General features: G+C 43.1%; 1 protein-coding gene across 1 annotated transcript in view; it reads left to right on the top strand.

The window, feature by feature from the left end:
* BCL2L13 (BCL2 like 13) overlaps positions 1 to 20,259 on the top strand; it is a 40,000-nt gene extending 19,741 nt beyond the window's left edge. Inside the window, exons 5-7 of the mRNA XM_061363971.1 lie at positions 748 to 817; positions 7,343 to 7,486; positions 18,392 to 20,259. Coding sequence (XP_061219955.1) covers positions 748 to 817; positions 7,343 to 7,486; positions 18,392 to 19,204 — 1,027 coding nt within the window. The 3' untranslated portion in view covers positions 19,205 to 20,259. The remainder of the gene's footprint in view (positions 1 to 747; positions 818 to 7,342; positions 7,487 to 18,391) is intronic.
* Positions 20,260 to 21,105: the final 846 nt, after the last annotated feature.

Below are 21,105 nucleotides of genomic sequence, written 5' to 3'. Positions count from 1 at the left end.
ACCCAAATTACATTCTCCCCAGCGTACTTTAACTCTGGTCTTTTCCCCATGTTTACTACAGTAGTGCTCTTTGATGCAATACTTATTTTGCTTATATTTTCCTGTCCTCATATATGCATGTAACAAGTATGTTATGGTACAGGAGGCTGTTGGAGCATGACAGGCTCTTGGAGTTCAATCAGCAGTCTTCTGTCCAATAACGCTGCTATTTCCCCTTAAACGGAAGTCTGAACTTGCTTTTTGTCATGATCTGACTCAGAACAACTGCTTTTGAAGCTGCTTGTCAGAAAGTCTTTATTGTTACTGACTGTAAGATAGCTATATGGTCTTAGAGGAGAGAGTATGGAAGAGAGAAATGTCATCATCCCAATTCAGAGAACTAGAGATGTGATAAATCTAAAATGGAGATATCTACTGAAATAAAAATACCAAATTCCTGAAATTTTATGACCAAAAGTGCTATTTCTTGCAAATAAGGGTTTCAACTCTTCAAGTTGTAGAGTATCAAATTATTATGAAATTCACTTAAGTAATTATAAGAAATTATATATAACTGGGAGAAGGTGATGCCTTCCTTACTGATGATGCTGGTGTTTTATGTCCTGAAACACAAGACTTGTTAGCTCTTGAAAATTAGTTGCTGTGATACATGTAAAAATAATTTGTCCTCTGAAAACTCAGAGTTTTATTTTATTCTTGTTCTTTTGTTTCCTTTTATAACTTTCAGTGTTGGTTTAACTTCTGCAGGCCGGTGACATATCAAGAATATCGACAGCGCACAGAAGAGACAGCTGCCCATGCCAGTGGATGGAATAAGGTACCAAATAAGTGACTTTCACTTTGATATGTCTTGCAACTGTTTGATGTCCATAGTGTTTTCCTAGGGACAGATGGCCAGTCTGTGCCAGTGCTCTGTAACCCTCACAATAAAAAGGTGTGTCCTGATATTCAGATGGAATGATTTCAAAACTATAGAACAGGGGAGATTGAGACTGGATGTAAGGAAGAAGTTCTTCTCTATGAGGGTGGTGAGGCCCTGGCACAGGTTGTCCAGCGAAGTTGTGGCTGCCTCATCCCTGGCAGTGTTCAAGGCCAGGCTGGACAGCGCTTTAAGCAAAACCTGGTCTAGTGGAAGGTGTCCCTGCACATGGAGGGGCTTGGAACTAGGTGGCCTTTAAGGTCTCTTCCTACCCAAACCATTCTATGGTGGCAGATTGTTGTGGTTTAACCCCAACCAAACAGCTTGTCCATTCACTCCCCCCGCTCTTGCCCTCCCCTATTCTCGGAAGGACGGAGAGGAGAATCAGAAAGAATGCAACTCCCATGGGTTGAGATAAGAACAGTTTAGTAACTAAGGTATAACACAAATCACTGCTGCTACCACCAATAATAGTAATGATAAAGGAAATAGCAAGGGAAGAGAAAACAACACCCCATCACCAGGCGACCGATACCTCGCCCCCCCAGCCCGACCAAGCACCGACCGATACCTCCTCCAACCCTGCAGTCCACCTTAGCCCTTCTGGCTCACTCCCAGTTACCTCCTGGGCATGACGTGCTGTGGTATGGAATACCTCTTTGGTCAGTTTGGGTTAGGTGTCCTGTCTCTGCTTCCTCCCAGCTTCCCTCCTCCCTGGCAGAGCATGAGGCCCACAAAGTCCTTGGCCAAACCAAAACATCATTTTTATCATCTCTGTTCCCAGCCCAAAGTCAAAACACAGCACTGCACCAGCTACCAAGAAAGAGAAAAATGACTGCTACTGCTGAACCCAGGACACAGATTACATAATATGTATTTTTTGGGTATTTTAGCCTGGAGTTATCTAATGAAACTGTTAGGTCAGCCTTCCTTTATTGTACTCAAATGAGTAGTTAAGAGTTGTTGCTTGGCATAATTTCTTAAAAATAATCACTTTTAAGTTCCCAAGAGAGATTTTTTTTCTTTAGTAGTTTTGTGGTGAAATCTGAGACAGATGTTTTCATAATATTTGTCTACTGTTTCTTTGCTCCCATCTCAAGTTCAAAAGATATGTTAAAAAAAAAAGTGCTAAACGTGGTGAAAATAAAAAGTGACAGTATCTTCACAATATTTAAATGGTTCAGAAAACATAAGCATGGTGTGCCTACCTTCTTCAGGAACAGTTATCTCAAATGAAATGAAGCTTCTTTTTAAAACAAAATGCAGATCTGTAGCTGAAGTATCCTATAATAGTTTTAATGTAGGATAAGTGGAGAATTACTGTTTCCAGATTCATCTTCCATTGATCATTCAAATTCACCCTCTTAATTGTTCTTTGATGGGTTCAGTGGGCATCGGAAACATAATGAGAAAATGAAATACCTGTTTGCAAATTTAATCACAAATTCAGTGTTACAATGTGGTCTTAAATTTAAACTAGAGCAAGAAATCTTCCCTCCCCCCTTGATATTTTTTCCCAGAAATAGATTTCCTTACATAGATGTTGCTGCTTACTTCATAAACTGATCATCTAACCAGGAGTGTGGGCACTTTTAAAGCAGTTTATTAAACACTGCTTGACAAGTTACTGCCCATGGGTCCAGCAATTAAAACTGGTGCCTGAGTCCTTTCAGTTTATTATCTTATGATTCATAACATTTTAGTTTAAAAGAACCATGAAATCTGATAACCAAGAAGGTGGCTTAAGCTAGCACATTGTACTTTTCATTTAATAAAAACTAAAAACAAGCATGAAAACCATCATTGTGGCTCAGCTGGCAAGGGAAGAGGTCAGCTGCCTACTTGTTATCCATATGCTATTGGAGATTACAGTCCTTGAAGATCACAGAATCGTTAAGGTTGGGAAGGACCCCTAGAGATCATCTAGTCCAACCCCCCTGCGAAGGCAGGGTCCTGATTAGATGGATCAGCCACATTCAGGTGTTTATGATTCAGTCTTCATTGCTTGTACTCATTTGTGCAGGTCCTGTGGCTAATGGATTTTGGTCCCCATCAGCCATTGTAATTGAGAATATCATCCAGAAGTCTTTTTCATCATCTTTGCTTACCCTTAACATTTGTTGCTATAAAACTTAGAGTCCACAAACAAACCAGAAAGGAATTTTTTTAGAATAATACAAAATCTGTTTCTGTTGGGTTCTGTGGTAGCTTGAGGCTTCAGGAATGCTGAGCAGTTCCTTTAATAATACTTGTTTTGAGGAAATGGAATACATTTGCATTGGTTTCATTTCCTTTTAAATTCCTTTATCATCTTAATCAGAATTGTATTTTATAACAGAAGAAATCTAGATATCTTTCCTGCAGCCTTAACCTAGGTTAATTTTCACCCTAAAGAAGAAGCTGTTAGAAAAACAGTGTTAAAAAGCAGCTATAAATAGACATAGTATTAGGTCTAATTAGCAGGTACACAGCAGCGATATGAGGCTGTGCTGGCCTTAACTTTGTGAAAATCTGAAAGATGTAAATATAAATTGACTCTACTGGGAGAACTGAAGCTTATTCCCTTTTATGATTAAATTAGCTGAGCTACCCAAACCAAATAATAGCTCACTCCCTGTTACATTTTCAGAGTAGTATGTATCCTGTAGTTTCTTGGGTGGAGCAGAAATTGAAGATGCACAGTGGCAGATGTCAAACCAGGGAAATCCCTTCTCACAGATGAAATCATGTGTGATCAAAGCTTGCAGCTGATCCAGACTAGAAGAAATAAACTAACTGAAGGTAGTAGATGAAATCTGTTTTCAGTTACATGTAAGCTGTTTCTGTTGTGCTCAGTAGTGGCATCCTGCACAGCAAGATGCTCTTTTTGCTTTCAGTAGTCTATGGACTAGTCTACAAAATCTCACTTTAAATTTCTGAGCCTCTGCTGTTGTAGGTATGTATTTTTACACATATGTATTTATAGAAGCCCCATCTATTTAATATACAGAATGTGGTTCACTCAGCCACACTGATCACTTAAAGGCCCAGTTTCTCTGTGGCACACAGCAGACTCAGGGTAGCCTTTGCAAATCTTCCATGATGTTACATGTGCTAGAAGGATGGCATACAGTTAAGCACATACTTCTGGGGGGTACTGGGTTACCTACCTGGCTACCTGGCTGGAGGTCGAATGTGGACAAAAGCTTGATCTGTCTGGTTTACAGTGGGGAAGGTGTCATTTTTAGACATACCAGTTTTCAAAGAACAGTATCATCATGCAAGTGTGAGCAGAAAGAAGACACTTCTAAATATAGCTGTTATTTTTTTCCATTTCAAATTGTGGATTCCAGAGTGCAGTGCTGTGTTTGAACTGCTGAGGCGATTTTGTTAACTGACTGGCACATGGGCTGTAAAGGATTTTTTCAGTCACTGAACCAGGAATATCAATCCAGATGAGGAAATATTGCAGGGTAAACTAATACATACAACATCAGTTCTTCCATTAACATCCCACAGAAGCAAAGTTTACCACAGACGTTAGAAGTGCTGGTGCTTAGTAAAAAAAAAAAAAGGAAAATAAATTATTTCATGTATTTCTCAAAAATGGTGATGTGAAAATAATAGTCGTGATGTTGGATTCTGTAAAGAAAAGGAGTCTTCACCTTGTATTTGAAATAAGGCTCTCATTAAAACCAGCCTAAACCAAACCCACCCCAAACTGAAGGCAAGTTTATATTTGTGCAATCAAATAAATGTAATAAAAACTGAAATACTCCACTGTTGAGTTTTTATGCTTTTAGCTTAAAACTGAATATTGCATATATACCCCAAAATGACTAATCTTACTATTGTGCATCAGATATAAAAGGATAGCAAATACTGATATTGGGAGTCAACTGAACTGGTAAGTAGGTTAGCAGTCATCTTAATGTGCCATGTTTGCTGAATAATGGAGCCAAAGAATAATCCAACAAAAATGTAAGACATAGTTGTAAAGAATTAGATGAATTTTATGTTGAAATAGTCAAAAGGTGCACAGAAGTGGCAATGACTTTGGACAGAGCTTCTTCAAAGACTCTGAACTTTCTTTGTAATGATGCTTTTTTGGCACATGTCTGAATTAGTAATATTGCACTATGGGATTGCAATAGCATAACTGACAGAAGTCTTTCATTGACACAATTAATCGGAAATCTTCTGATAGTAAAGTTTGTTATTTTAAATGATTCCCCTCAGGTTTTCTCCTGCCAACTATTTTCTGTTATGCTGTGCTTGATACTGTGTATGTTTTTCTTCAGTCGAAATATAAATAACCCCTAGCATTCCTTCCTAGGCATACTGGTGGAGGGAATTGCAGTTGCTTTTCATTGTTAAGGCTTTATTTTTACTTTAGTCTGGTTCAATTTCATCACTGTCACACAGCTACTCTTATGTACAGAAAGCTGTTGTTAACCTTTCTGGAAGTATTGTGAAGGTAATTTCTTTGATGAGTTTACAGACAATATCATGCAAGCCTGTTCCCGTTCTCACTGATCTCAAAGTCAGTAGTGTCAATAGTTTCAGTGGGAACAGAAAACCGGGCAATGTTTGTTGGTCTGCATGGGACTGGGTATTAGAGTTTGATTTGGGTCCCTTGCTCCTGAGGCCTGCAGAGGCTTGCTAAATTTGTGAGGAGTGGATGGATTAGATATTTAAGTTTACAAAGGAAGGCGGCAACAATCATGTTCTGTATGCCAACATTTGAGCTCCCTTCATTTCCTAAGCAGCCTTTTTTTGCCTTTGCTTCTCTTGCTTTCAGCTTACAGTAAATGTCAAATATTTTGAGATCTCATTGTTCATGCTGTTGTGGTTAACGTGGGAGTGCCCAAACCTCTGAAAGATGGCTAGTCTTGACAGCATGTTTTTTTAATCTTGATCCAAAAAGATTGAAGTTTCTTCTGACACTTACTTGACCTTGACCTGCTCCATATGTTTGTGCATTATAAGTTTGTATCCCTTCTGCCTCTGAGTTGAGATTACTTACAAGAAACTCAAAACCCCCAAGGCTCATAAAATTCAAGCACCACCTCATTCCTAGTTTAGTGACTGCAGTGTTAGCTGTTCATCCCAGAAGAGCAGTACAGAATCATAGAATGGTTGGGTTGGAAGGGACCTGGAAGATTATGTAGTTCCAACCCCCTTGCTGTGGGCAGGGATGCAGTCAGCTGGAACGTTTTAAATTTATCATATTACAGGGATTTTTAAGGCCCCATCTCAGTGTGACTCCACCATGGATGTAGTACAAATCTCAAACCCAGCCTCCTTTCTATTTGTCTTCCTTGAGCTTTGCATCATACACCATGACCTCTAGGAATTTACAGAAAAGAAAATGAGGCTGAAAGAAGAGGAGGCATTCAGTCTGTGCAGTAATGTTAGCCTGCATCTACCTTGTGCAGCTGGGAAACAACATTCTTATTTGCACAGTGAATAGATGTGTAATGCATTTGTCACAAGCTAGGTACAGTAAAACAAATACTGTTTTCTGATATCATAATAGTGCTTTTTCAGATGCTAATGACTTCAATTCATCCAGTTTCTTGACCTTGGCAAAGTGCTGCCTATAAACTTTGCCCAGAGGGCCACTTGTGTGCTTTAGGAGAATAAATTTAGAGTTTATAAGTTCAAATGCATGTTGTTCAGGCAAACAAAAACATGATTTCAGAAGGAAGTGTCTACAACTGTGTAATAAGAAGGAGATGGGTTCATAGATGGTTGAATCTTCCAGAGCAATTCACATTTGGGGTAAGGGCAAGCATTTAGTTAAAGACAAAAGGTATAGAGGGAGGAATGGGAGTAGGAAATGAAGGAGGGAATTCTGTGCTTGTTAAATTTGGCATAGGTGGGAGAGTTTAACATGGAAAGGGGTTTGTGTTTGTTGTTTTAAACGTCTTTAATGTTATGCTGCTGGGAGGTGTTTGTTTCTGTCCTGTCTGAAAGCCAAGTAGGAACTTCTAAAGAGACTTGACTAGTGCAGTGTATCTATTCAAGAATGTATATGAATTTGCTGTTTAAGTACAGTGTAGATGCATATCCCTTCAAACTATTTGTAACGTTGCATCTTTCCATTTTTGTATGAATTTCGGTAGCAAATTCTGGACCTGTTCTGCTTCTTTACCTGAATCTTGTGTTGGAGAAAAGTGGGGCTTAAGAAAGTACTGCAGTCTTGTTCTGTGAAACTCAATTTAGGCTGTGTTGTTTTGCTTATCAAGATGATGTGCCTTTTTGTTACTGAACTGTATTGTGCTTTTGCCTTGTGTCTTCACAGAAATGAAGTGTATAGTCCCTAATATCTTTGAACTTACAGACTCAGACCTTTTCTGTGGACCACATGAATTCTTCTGATTTAACAGTAGTTATTGATAAAGCTTCCTGTATTTATTCACAATTCTTGTTGTTTTGAAGGTCTTGGTACCACTGGTTCTGCTACAACAATTTCTGATGGAGTTAACCAGACGGGGCCAAGAGCCACTGAGTGCACTTGTGAACTTCGGGGTGACATATCTAGAAGACTATTCAGCAGATTATATCATTCAACAAGGAGGATGGGTAAGAAGACGATGTTAATTTTCATACTTTGTTCAAAGCTTATTTCTAATCATGATACTGGTCTTAACAGGAGTGAGAACAAGGAAAGGTTGCTAGAAGTAAGCAGATGAGATAAGGAATGCCCCAGAAAAAAGAAAAAAAGGCAGGAGGTGAGGACCATGGAATTTGAAAGGGATCTTCACCTCTCTGCCCCAAGGCAGAGCTGATTTTTACCCATTTATTTCTGAGGCTGACATTAAAGACTTATGGGATGGAACTCAGTGACTACCCCAGGCAGTCTGTTCCAGTTCTTTGCAAGTCTGGCTTGGTGGATTGCTCTTGAAACTTAAAAGGTCCTCAGATGCCAAGTAACAACTAGTTTTTCACACTGCGTGTTAAGATGCTAATTTGTTGCTATATGGTGAGGTTTTGTTTGTATGTTCTTTCCTGTTGATATACATACAGACTTGTGTGTAGAAGCAAGCAACCATAACAAGAGATGCTGTGCCCAAGAGGCTTATCTTTCTAATAGTATATTCATGCTCTAGTGACTGCTGGAAATGATACATTTTTTTCCCCTCTTAAATTTCAGAGGGTTTTTTGCAGATAATTAATTGGGGAGCACTCCATACAGAAATGTATGTAGGTTTTAATTTACTTTTATAATAAGTGATAAAATAGCTAATGTGTATTGTGATTTTATCACTATATAGCTATATGGATAGAATGGGCAACCAAAATTCTTGTGCTGCATTTCCTTGTGGAAATCTTCCATTCATAGTAACCAATGTTCCTGAGTCATGGCATGCTGAGAAGGTTTCATTTAAAAATACATCAGGGAGGCAGCTCACAGCTGATGAGCTGGGTCTTGAAGGCTGAATTTTAGATGACTGGGTTTGAGAAGGATGCCAGATTTGAATGGAATTAATCTGGGATTAGTGAAATAGCTCCAGCAAGTTGATTTACTCTAAAAAAGAAAAGCTGCTCAGGAAAACCCAGTGATTAAAAAGTGGTTGTAGGAAAAATCTCATTCAGACAGCTCCTCGTAGTTCAGGACTTTACCTGAAGGGGCTTTTAAGAGTAGTTTGTTCCGGTATTTCTGCATGTCTGCACCTTCCCATATCCCTTCCCAGCAATGGTGGGTAATAGTTTTCAAGGCCTTTGGGAGGGATTGTTTGTCTTTAATGGACAGAAACACTAACAGCATGCAGACAAGTGACCTTAGGTCATTTGATAAATGCACTCTTGTTTCAGTGTATTTTCATCCCAGGGAAGGTCCTTACTTGCAGCTCAAAGATGGATGGCTGTTTTGCTTTTCTGCCTGTTTTGTTTTAACCTCAGAAAAGGCTGTAGTGTGTTCTTTAGCCCCTGTTTGAGGTCTGCTATAAACATACTTAATACAGCACAAAGCCTCTGAAAGCAAGCAGCTTTCCAGCATGGCCTCCGAAGGGAGGGGACTGTGCTTTGTGTTTGTGTGACTGTGCATGTATGTACAGATCTGGGTAGTCGGTGTTTAACGGGCTACGAGCTTGTCTGTATACATCCACTCAGGCATAAAATCAGACTGACATAAGCAGTACAGCAAACAAGCCAGAGCTATTTTTGAAACAGCAGAAGAGGCGAGGAAAGAGACAAGGTGATGAAAATCCTTTCCAGCTGAATTCATGTAGCTGCACTAACCCTTTGTGAGTTGTTCTGGACTTGGGGCTTTATGTGGAGGAAGGGAATACATGGGTTTATTGATTTGCTTTTTCCCTGCAAGGAAAATGTTCCTTTTTATCTAGTGGCATGCTTCTTGGTTTGTTCCAGGTCTGTGGGATGGAGCTCTGGGGATGGCAGTGCTGGGGTAAGGGTGTGTTTCTCAGAAGAGCCAGGGCAGAAATGCCTGGCAGGCTGTTAGCCATCACCCAAGTGGTTTGCATTTTTAAAGATAAGCATCTGGCACGGAGGCTCTGTGTGCTGGATCAAGTTGTCAGCAATACTTTGCTGAAGCCGTAAGGGCAGTGTATAACCCTGGGAGTCTCCAGCGAATTACATTTCTGTGAAAGTAAGAGGTTCAGTTTTCTGTGTTACTCTGGAGTGGTGTGGAGATGGGTCTTAAAACTGAGAAGACAGCAAAACAGCCTATCTGTTTGCTTGTGGATCAGTAGCAGAGGAGAGCTCCACAGGAATCAGCTTTTCAGGGGCACACCTCAATAACTGTGTAGTGTTCTGGTGCTGTCTTTTCCCTTGGCACCACTTAATTCGGGATCTTCCTCGATTTCTGAATGGAAGTCAACCTTTGCAAAGAGGGAAGTAGCTAGTCAAAGGGAAGGGGTCAGCTGAGCCCTTCCTGTGCCCCACTGCAGATATGTGGAGTCAGAACTTTAGAGCTGTGTCATCCAGTGGACCACTTGCTGTGTCATGCTGTGCAGCCACAATGCGGCTGGAAGGGATCACAAGGTTCTGTGTGTGTGCGAGACTTGAAGTTGTTTTGTGGGCTCAGGAGGCTTGTAGGTCCAGGAAAGCATAAGATGGTGGACAGTAGTTAGCGTGAAACAGAATTGCTAGCTGAAGGGAGTAAGTCTAATGACTTGGATAGCTGGCAGTAGATATCAAGAAGTCAGTGTGATTTGTAAGGAGTGGGAAATTTTGGATACCAGAGAAGTAGAGCCTCTGAGATGACAAATTGCTTTTTGAATTTTCATCCCAGTCCTGCAGAGATGTGGTGGTGAGGTCATGTGTTGAAACGGCTGTTATTTGTGCTGTTCCGCTTCCTGTAGGTCTGTTTTACTGCTTTTGGGTGACTCTCTTTGGCGTAGGAATGTCTGTAGTACATTGTGTATGTGTTCAGGCACAGCTGGCAACATACACATGAATGAAGAGATGAAGTCACTACTCCATCTAATTTACAATCTCTTAGGTTTTCAGGTAGATGCAAGCTGAGTTTGGAGGACTGTAGGAGAGCAAGGAAACTTTGCTTTCTTCTGGACAACCTCCTTCTTTCACTAATTGCAGTGAAAGATTTGGCTGCAGCTCTTACATTTACCCTGCCTCACTTGAAGTTTTAGTATGATCTCTCCTTCGAAGCATGTTTGGCATTCCTGCTTCTCTAAATAGACACATGTAGGGACACACATTTCTTCCTTCTGACTCTGTTTTGAACCCAAATGGTCATACTGGTATCTCATTCCCTTACCATCTTCAATCATCACAAACTGATTCCCAGCCTAATTTAGCAGTAGCTTTGTTCTGTCTCCCAAAAGCAATGTTAGAGCTCAACTGCCATGCAGTGTATGTGCTGTCCCCTCCCCTTTCCTCCTCTTCCCTCCCTTCTCCTCTTTTCTCCTCCCTTCCCTCTTGATACCTCCCCTCGCAATTTGCTCTGACTTCAGGGCTGAATGCTGCTGCATCAGAAGCAATTCTTGGTCTCCTGGAAAAGTGCACGGTTAAGGCCAGTCAGTTGGTAAGGATCGTTTTCCTCTTCCTTTCCCACTCCTCCTCTTAAATGATTTATTTCTTCTCAAGGTCTGTGGATCCTGGTTTCCAGGGTTAGATTTCATCTATATTGAAATAGTCTGGATATGTCTGTAAGGAGGCAAAAGAATAAGATTACTTGCAAGCTAGGTGCCTTTTTTCCCCTTCCCCTCAGATTCACATTCGTGTTACAAGCCCATCTGCTTTTCACTTGTTTGAAAGAGGTGGAGCAAGTGCATGCAGTCAGGGTTTATCCGTGTTTGGTTAAAAACATGTCTTAGTAAGAGGCTGGTAATTGTGTTTGTGACTCCTAGATGAAACTGTCCCTGCCTTCCCAGGGCTCTTCTCTTGTGATGGTCAGACCTCGATTTGAATTTAACTACTTAACTACCCATGTTGAAGAGAGTAAAAGTAAATTTGCTTGAAATACTCGCAGTGTTTACAGTTTCCTATCTCAGCCTCGGAAAAGCTGCTCTCTGTTCCCAATGCTTTGTCTTGGGCTTTCCTGCCAGTTTTGATGGGGTTTTTTGCTGTTGATGATTGAATGATCTGTGTACTGGGAGCCTGTTAATAATGTGGAGGGGGGAAAGAGTACAGACACACTTGTCATCCTGGGGAAGTGAGGTGGCAGTTTGCTGTGCTGGGGATTAAAATCTCCTGCAGCAGTCCAGGTGTCTGCTTGAGAATGACAATGCAGAAATAGAGAGACGTGCTCCTCTGGAGTAGAGAGAAGTTAAACATGGTAAAGATGTCAGAAAAGACGGTTTTTAATTAGGGAAGTCCAAGAAAGGAGCTCTCCTTTCAGAATAATTCCACTTTATGCTTGTATCATGGAACACTGCAGTGCTTGCTTCTATTTGTGTGTAACTTCTTTGGTACAGTAACAGACTGTGTTACTTTTTAGGCATTGTGGCTGAAGGAGAAAGAACGTGAATGGTCAAGGAGCAACTAGATCTACTTTTCTTTTTCCCCTCCCAACGACTTCAGATCAGTCTGTCTGAAAAATTGGTCTCTAAATATCTGAACTTATTTCAATTTAAACCAGTAAGGCTGCAACCTTAAGGGTGTTGCTTTGGTGCTGACTCTCAGCAGGTAGTAGAGGTTATGTTGGAGGGCAGGGGAAGAATAGGATCATTTCTTTAGGCTGTTCTAGTCAGAGCATTCCTTGAAGCGGATGAGAGCAACGGCTGCAATATCAGTGTGCTTTGATTCACTTCGCATGACCTTTCTTCCCTTGTTTTGCCTTAATGAAAAGCACAGTTGTGTTTGTGGAATCTGTTTCTCTTGGCTCCACCTATCTTGACAGCTTCACACAGATGAATACTACAGTAAATGCCTGAGGATTTTCTGTTACTCTTTTCTTAATGCATTGTTCGTATTGATTGATCTGGGTGTTGCCAGCTGCCCCTTCATCATCCATTTCTCTGCAGGATTAGCAGGGCAATGCTGTCAGGTCTAGGCCTGTGGACAGGGACACAGCAGAAGGAATTGCAGCCTGGTGTGGGCTCCAGGTGGGAGCAGGGCTGTCCTTACCCTGTATGCGGGCACAGCCTTTGCCTGCTGAGCCCGTAGCACAGGCAGCACTTCTCCGTCTCAGTAGTGAATAATAATAGAGGAGGGTGCTCCTCTGTTACAGTTAGAAATCATACAAGCCCATTCCCATCTCCTGGGAGATCTGTTTCTGTGGGAAGTTTGCTTGTTTCCCCAGAGGGAGGATCCCTGGACAAAGGCCAGCTCATCGCTCATTGCCTTTTGTTTTACAGACACTAGAGTTTAGGTACAAATGCATTTGATGAGTTCCTGGTGCTCAACTGTTGATGGTGTGAGGAAAGCAATGACTGAACCTCCTTTCTTTCTGTGGTCAGCTATGTAACAAGATAGTCAGTGCTCTCACCTAAGAAAATTCCTGGCTGTGTTGAGCACTGAATTTTTGCCATAGTAAAGGTTGCTCTCCTGGGACTTTGCATTCTGGCAATGTCTCCTCCTGTACCTCAAGGCGCTCTTTTTCTCAGGGATTATATGTAGGTCTGTGTAGTTTCAGGGAGGAAAAATGGTTCAGGGGACACAGACACTTTTTCCTACAGGGTAGCATTCCTCTGTGACCTGTGTACAGAATGTTTTCCTGTGCTAGATAAATTCAACATCCAGGATGTATCTGTGGCTTGCTGGGTCTATAGTCTTTTTGGGGAGGGCTTTATTGTTGTATCTTCAGAGATGAGTTTCATATGAGTTGTCTGTCCACAGCGTTCCTTGTGAGAACACAGTTACTGTTACCATGCCCGTCTGTACTTCTTTAAGAACTGAACTAGAGGGACTAGTTGAGCTTTTAAGAGCGCTTAAACCAAACCCAAATCCTAGACTACACACAGCTTCCACAGCAGTTAGACACAGTTGTTTGGTATGTATCTGGTCTTCTGAGCTTAGAGGGCAGGGCTTTCGGAGTCTTAGAGTCTAAGATGCAGTAAACGCTCCATCAGACACTGTGATGGGGATCTCTTTCCATTCATTACCTAACAACAATCTCCATTATAGTTGCAATGTGTACTGATACTCCTGCTATTTTTATAGGGGGAAAAAAAGAAGTTACTTTTCTCTTTGGGACATTCAGAATATTGATTAGAGTATCTATTGCCACCCAAAGCAGCTTTACAGAAATCAGGCTGAAATTATTATTCTAGTAAATAAGGACTCTTTGGGGTTTTTTTTTCCCCTATGTGTAGTCAAAGTTTTTGCTGCTTAGCAAAGATACTATAATTAGTAAGTCAGCTTATGCACTTAATAAGAGACCTATCAGAAAACCATGAAAAATAGTATAGTCATCAGCAGAGTCAGTTGCCAAGTCTTGATTTATTTTGTGTGTGTTATGTTTGCTTTCTTTAAATCATAATTGAAACTTGACAGAGGTTTATTTAAGTAGCAATTTCTACTACATGTTAAAGACTGGTAGCATTCTGAATCCACTGCTGAGAGTGATTGTCAGCAAAGTCCAGGTTACTGATGCTGGCAGGATACAGCCAAGAATCCAAACTGATGGGTTCTGCCTACTGGAGGAGCTTTCAGGTATTTTTCATTGTGTTGTTACCAGTTTACAGTTGTCTGGTGTAGCTCACCCTGTAGCACAGGGCTATAACGTACCCTGGGGGCGAGTCTAGCACATTTGTAACAAGAGCTTTCTGTCATTTTTAGAAGTCTTGTGGGAAACTTCAAGTTAAACCCCACAGGCTGAGGACAGTGATGAACTTTGGTAGCTCATTTTAGGCCTGCAAATGCCACCTAGACAGAATTAAGTTGCTCTTCCCCTCAAGACTGCCTCCCATGCTGTGTGGACCATCCTTGTTGCGTTCTAGCCAAGAAGGGAACTATCCGGTTCTCCTCGTCCTTGTTGTAACTTGTCCCAACTCTTCCCTCAAGTGGCAGTGGTTGGGATCGGGAGTGGCAGGGTGCTGCAGTGAAGGACTTACTCTTGCTTCTCTAGACATACCTGATGTGGTTATGTCAGTAAGCTGGATGAGGAAAAGCACTCCAAGTTTGCAGGTCTCCCATCCCAAATCTGAAGGAGCTCTTAATTTTCCTGATCTGGAGCAGTAGACTGTCCATTTACAATAAACAACACAGATAAAAAAATATTCACATATATTTGTTATTTAGTGTTTAATCTAAAGTCCAGAGCTTATATAAGGCCTCAGGTTATTAAATATCCTTCCCCATGTTCCATTGTGTTCTGAATTAATCTCTCTGTGGGAGCTTTGCTTCTGGGTCACATCTGTAGATGAACTGAGAGAATTGCCCTAAATGTCATTCAGCGTTTATTGCAGCTGCTTTAAAAGATACAAAAAACCCTCATACAACAAGAAAACCCATACAAACCTCAACTGAATCAGCACGAAATCTTAGCTTTATCCTCTTGACTTTCTCAACTCTTAATTCAGCTCAAGAAATATTACTCATGTATCCCAAATAATGCCTGTTATTGTCTGGCTTTTTAATTAAAACTTCATGACCTTTTAATGAGGAAGTAGTGAAATTACCCATCGACAGGCAGTGTGAGCTTTCCCCCAGGTTTCCCAACCTTGGGCGACCTGTCTCTCCAAGCTAGGAGTCGTGTCCCCGAGGCACTGACACTGAAGTTCAATTGTCTGTAAAGACAGAAAGGAATCAACCAGGCTTTGCAAGGCTCTGACTTATAGGGAGCCAGCGACTGATAACTTTCGAGGTCAGTGCAATCTGTGTGGAAAAACTGAACAATAAATTGCTGGAGCCTCTTAGGCCCTCCCTTCTGCTGGGGGCAGGATGAATGTATAGTTTTGCTACACGTATTAGTAAAGCATCTGAAATGTTCAGGGTTGTCCCCCTTCCCTGTATTACCATTCCTTCGTTTCCTTACCCTCTCCAAGGCAGCTTATCCTGGATGTTACCCCCAGCATATACCCAGATCTTGCCTGTGTTTTGTGAGAAGCGTATGTCCAGTGAAGGTGCTCCAGCAAAGCATGTGTGGCCTTTCAGAAATGCCCTGATACATGTGAAAAACTATTGTAACCAATGCCTTATCCTTGTTTGTCAGTGTTGCCTTCCCATCCGTCTGTTAACCTGCTGAGGATTTCCTATTACATCATACTGAACTAAGATACTTTGCTGCGCCTGAGCCACGTTGTAGGTGTGGTGGTGCTTTATCTGTATTACTTATTCCTCTTTATTATGGTCAAATCATCTCTGGGTTCCCTGCAAGTAACAACTTTGTTTTTCCTTATGAGAGGAAAGGGAGAAGTTAGGAGTGGTGGGTTGGGAATAGAGCAGAAGAGGAGGCTGGAGAAATACATAAGAGCATCAGGATGTCTTAAATTTCACTGCAGCCTCTATACCCAGCTATCCCCATGGAGTATAGGCGGCTCCCTCCACCCTGCCGTGGCTGCTGAGTCACTGCTTAGAGGCACTTGGCTTTCACTGCTGTACAGTGTATGCCTTCAGGGGAATTTAGGCTGTCAGAATATGGCCCCTAGCTGGTGTTTAGTTTAGTTCATTATTGAAAAGAAATTTACAACAGTCGCCAGAGGCCCACAACAGCATCACAGCAGCATACTGTGGCATTGGAATATGTTTTACATGCTTCATATTGAACCAGTCATGGCAGCATGGGGGAGTCTGTTAGTAACTGGTATTACAGTGGGAATATTTCCTACTTAATCAACATCCAGAGAAAACCCTGATGACCAAAGGAGTGAATGTACAATCTCAGGGTGTCTGGACTGGCTGCCTCTCCATCCTCAGCACATGATGGTAGAAGCACACCACAGTGCCTACCTCCTGCTGTGCTGCTCTCAAGCATCTGCTGGAACAGGACAGGTCAGTGCTGAGTGGAGCCCTGTCCTCACGTGCTGCACAGCAGCCCCAGCCTGTGGTGCTCAGCATTTGGTCTCTCTGTATCAAGTAACCTCTGCCTTCACTTAGTGTCTTGGCTCTTCTTTTCCATTGCCTTACTTTGCAATGCTGGTTGCTTCCTCCTAGGTCCTAGAGCTCTGTTTTGTTTTAATGGCATTTCAAAAGAAATATAGCTAAATATAGTTCTTGTAGTGAAACATGGCTTTTACAGCCGGAGTCTTGAATTGTCTTCTCAGTGCTCACAGAGCAGAACTTGCTTTGGGTTTGCTGGGGGATGTGTGGTGTCTGAGCATTGTCACAAATGTAATGCTTTATTAATTTTGATTTCATTCTGGATCAAGACTTTGTGGTGATCTTTTAAGTAGTTATTGAAGGCTTGATAGCTTTTAACCCTTCCCCTGAGGAACTCTGCGCATCATTTCTCTTGAGAGTTTCTGAACATGTTACTGAACTGGATGATGTTTCCCACAGCCCAGCAATTTAAAGGAACTGATGAAGAAAAGTTCCTTTTATGATCTTTAAGATCCCTTACAACCCAAACCATTCTGTGATTCTATGATTCCTTTGCTCATGCACAAATACCTTCCAAAATTCTGTGGACTGAAAATGAGATTTACATCCCACCCCTGCTAAAACAACACGATTAAATCCTTATGTTCCCAGTGCTGTCCTGTACTACAGCTTCCATTGTTGTAGGAAAGTCCATGAATGGGTTTACCAAGTTTTGCAAAATGGTGTGGTGAGATGTCTGGGGAGAGTGGACAGAGAAACCTCAGTCCCATACTGAGCTCAGTCTCCGCTGTTCATTGGTACAGGGATTGATAATTTCCACTGTGAAATATTGCAGTGTCACTGCCTAAGTTGCACAGCTCTCCCAAGTGCCAGGTTGGTGCTTCTGCCGGGGGTCCCCTTCTGCTTCAGTTGCTCTCACTGCAGCTACTGCCCATGAGAGCTGTGCGTGGGCTCTCTCCTGTGCCTGCCAACTCCTTCTGAGGTGGTTTGGGGTTTTTTTGCGTGTCTGGAGATCCTTTCTCCTCCTTGGGAAGTGAGGAGTTGCAGTGTGTCTGTGCAGAGTACACCCGTGTACAAGGGGAGTCCTCTTCAGCTTCCCTCACAGAAAAGTGCATTGCTGCCTTATGGCTACTCCAAATTAGAAACCATTGACTTGTAGGCCTTGAGCTCCTTGCATATTAGGGACTAAGTGATATTTGGGAGTGACCAAAGCTGAAATGCATTGTCCTGTTCTCTAAGCAGGGCACTGTTATCAGTCTAGCTCTTTAGGCTGCTGGCCCTGCTTCACCCTTTGTCTTCATTCTCACACTGGGGGCATCTCAGTCGGCCAGGCTGGACACTGATCATGGTCAGCAAGTGAGGAATGTGTATGCTTAACCTGGAGTTCCTGACACACATCACTGACTGGATCCAGTTGTTGTGTAACAACCAAGGAGGTGTCTTGAAATGGGAACCCATTGGAAGGAGACTGCTCATTGCTGGTTTTAAGTTGCCAAAGTTAGGATGACAGTCCTGGACAATGAACTCCCATAAGAATAGCTAAATCTGTAGTAAAATACTAGAATTAATGTAGATTCCAGCTTGTTACTACAAAGTAGAAATACAGGCTGTGGGTAGCACTGGAAATGTGATATAATTGATGTAAAAGAAATGCTGTTAGATGCAAATGAACAGGCAGTACAGAGCACCTGCATAAATTGGAGAAGGGAGTACTATTCAGTTGGGCTCGTGTACTTGTGTTTGCTTTCTTTGTTCTGTTTCAGTATGGTTTCAGACTTTGGTATCTTGCTCTCTGGTTAATAATGCCCACATGGTATGCTTTGGTGATGTACTCAGGGATGCGGTAATGTCAGGGGAGGAGGAGCTCCCAGCAGGGCTCTTACAAGTGGTCCCATTCGCTGGCAATGCCAGCTGGGTTTCATAATCTCTTCTAACATGTAGGTCAGACAGCCGCCGCTGCTGAGAAGCCCTCTCATCTTTCCTTCAGCCCCACTGAGTTTCCAGGTATCCTGTTCCCTCCTGGACAGGGGAGGCAGTGCTGAAGCCATCGCTCATATGCTGTGTCCTCCTTTTCGTTCACAGGGGACGGTCTTCACTTTGGAATCCGAAGAGGAAGAGTACCCCGGGCTCATCGCGGAGGACAGCAATGACATCTACATCCTGACCAGTGACAACTCGGGACAGGTGAGCCCCCCGGAGTCCCCCACGGTGACCACCTCGTGGCAGTCGGAGAGCCTGCCCGTGTCCCTGTCAGCGAGCCAGAGCTGGCACACAGAGAGCCTGCCGGTCTCCCTGGGACCCGAGTCCTGGCAGCAAGTGGCCATGGATCCTGAAGAAGTCAAAAGCCTGGACAGCAACGGCGGGGGTGAAGAGAGGAGTGAGAACAACTCTTCCAACTCAGATATTGTTCACGTGGAGAAGGAAGAGATTCCGGAGGGGATTGAGGAGGCAGTGGTGGCAGCTGGTGCTGCACAGACAGTGCAGGCAGTGTTTCCAGAACCCCCTGCTCCTTCACAGGAGGTAAAACCTCCAGCTGAAATTGCTGTTGCTGAAAAAGCACATCCCTCTGCACTGCTGCGTGCAAAACAGGAGGAAAAGGGAAAAGCGGCTGAAGAGCTTGTTGAACCTGAAACCCCTGTACTAAGTAAACCTGCCCCAAAGTTAACCCCATCAGAAGAAAAGGCTGCACCAGAACCTGAGAAAATACTGCTTCCAGGGGAAAAAATAGTAGGGAAAGAGGGCCGATTGGAAGAAATGGAAGAGAAACCCTCTGCTGCAGAGGAGAAGCCTATCCTACTGCCGGAAGGGAAATCTATACTGCTGTATGGTGGGGCTGCTGCGGTGGCCATACTAGCTGTAGCAGTCGGAGTAGCGCTGGCGCTTAGGAAAAAGTAAGGGGGCTCTCGTGAGGAAGAGGAGGAGGAGGGGGAAGAGAGAAGAGAGCACGATCCCATTTTTGTAGTTGTGTTACCTAAAGGTTGAGCTGCCTGCTGTTTAACTGGACGTTTGAGTAACTTACGGGTGATGGGGTGAGGTCGTTCAGTAAGCCTCCAGCTATGGACAATCAAGTTTTTAGTAGATTTGGGGCGGGGACTGGTTTTTCGTGATTAAAGTACAGGGGTATTTTTAAAAAACAACAATTCTGCAGATTTCAGAACTGCAGGTGCTGAAGAAAGGGGCGCTCGTACTCTAGGAACTGGAACAGAGAATCCCCAGGGGAAGGGGAGAGCCAGCTGCTGCCAACCCCTGGAGTTTGTGGCTTCTCAGACTGACCGCTATTGCAGCTGTGCTGTCTTGTCGTGCCCCTGAGCCCCCCCTCCCAAACAAACATTAGCCAACCTGAGTCCTGTAGCGAGAGGCTGGTCTCCCTTTTGTCTCGGCTTCTCTCAGGTACAGCACTGCTCCTCGTAACGTCGCAGGTTCCTCCTAAGCCCCAGTGGGACAGTGCTTATTCTTACCTCTTTGCTCACAGCGGTTTTGGCCACTCACATTTACTGGAGCCCCATCCTGTAAAGATGCTGCCTCTTGATAGCTGTATTATCTCTGAGCATCTGGGTGTTCCTGGGGGAGAGGTGCAGGACGCGCTTTGGCTGCCCAGGAGGGACGCTGCTCTTTGCTGGTTTGAGAATCCATTAGCTCCATGAGTTACCAGAGGTGCAGAATTCATGCTGGACACAGTGCCATTCTGATCAGAATTGTGACACCAGGGTATGTTCAGCCAAGACACAACAAAACTATGTGGAAGCGAGGCCTCTGCAATTCAAAGGTTAAAGGCTCTGCTGTACCATGCTGCAGTCTGTACTGTCCTTCCCGGGTTCAGCACAGTGTATTTAGTCCTAACTTGGTCTTGGCTGTGACAGAATCCTAGGTACATAAGGCAATGGATTCTGGTGACTCAGCAACACAGCATTAAACATCTCTTCTGTCTGCCTGTTCCTGAGCTGACCTGAGTTGTGTTCAGTGTGATTTTCCCTGCAATGCTGAACCTGTGATTAACTGAACTTACAGGTTCTCAAATGATGAGGAAATTACTTTGGCAAAAAGCAGGCACCCCACTTCCAGTGTGCATGGAGGGAAATGAGTACTGCCATACGCATCAGTTACGTTGGATGCACCTGTAAGTGCTCCTCTCTGTCCCTGTCCGTGCTGCAGCTCTGTGCGCCAGACCCTGGGCTCTCCTGGCCAAAGCAGCAGCACAGCTCTGAGGGCTTGTGCTGGCACTGGGGCTTCGGCCAGGTTGAGGTAGGAGGGAGGGGACTCAGGCTTACAGGAAGCTGACTCTTCATGAGCACAAAGACAAGGTACTTCATTCTGCATAACCTTCTCTAGAGTACATCTCCTACTGAGCCTGTTTCTTAAGTGAGCTGAGAATGGAGGGATTTTAGCACATTCTGTACTTTAGGATATTGTTGCTGTATTTTCCTATCTCCCCCTGTATCCCGGGATGCTGGGAAGTCAGAACCTGGCAGATTCTGTGGAAATTTTGGTGTTTAAGCTTTGATGAGAGTGGCTATTTTTTGAAAACTCACTGGATTTTGCAAAGTGTGTGTGAAGTTGAATATTAAGAGCAGGGTTTGTTGCGTGTGTACTGCTGCTGCGGACTGAACTCAGGAGCTCTGGGGTTCTGAATACCACTGTTGAGCACTGATTGCTCTTTATCCACATACAAATTATATCAGGTCAGCCTTAATGGAAAAAGAAACCCTTTATCATGTTGCAAAGCAGAGTTGACTCTTTTTTGCCATTTCCTGGTACCCTGCTGGTATTCCTATTGCTGTGCTGCATGCCCAGAATGG

This window comes from Neopsephotus bourkii, unplaced genomic scaffold (genome assembly GCF_033783945.1).
Source record: "Neopsephotus bourkii isolate Nb327-2 ecotype Australia unplaced genomic scaffold, CSIRO-AGI_Nbou_v1 NB_1183, whole genome shotgun sequence".
Lineage (NCBI taxonomy): Eukaryota > Metazoa > Chordata > Aves > Psittaciformes > Psittacidae > Neopsephotus > Neopsephotus bourkii.
The sequence above is the reverse complement of the archived record's forward strand: the minus strand, read 5'-3'. Positions and strand labels throughout refer to the sequence as shown.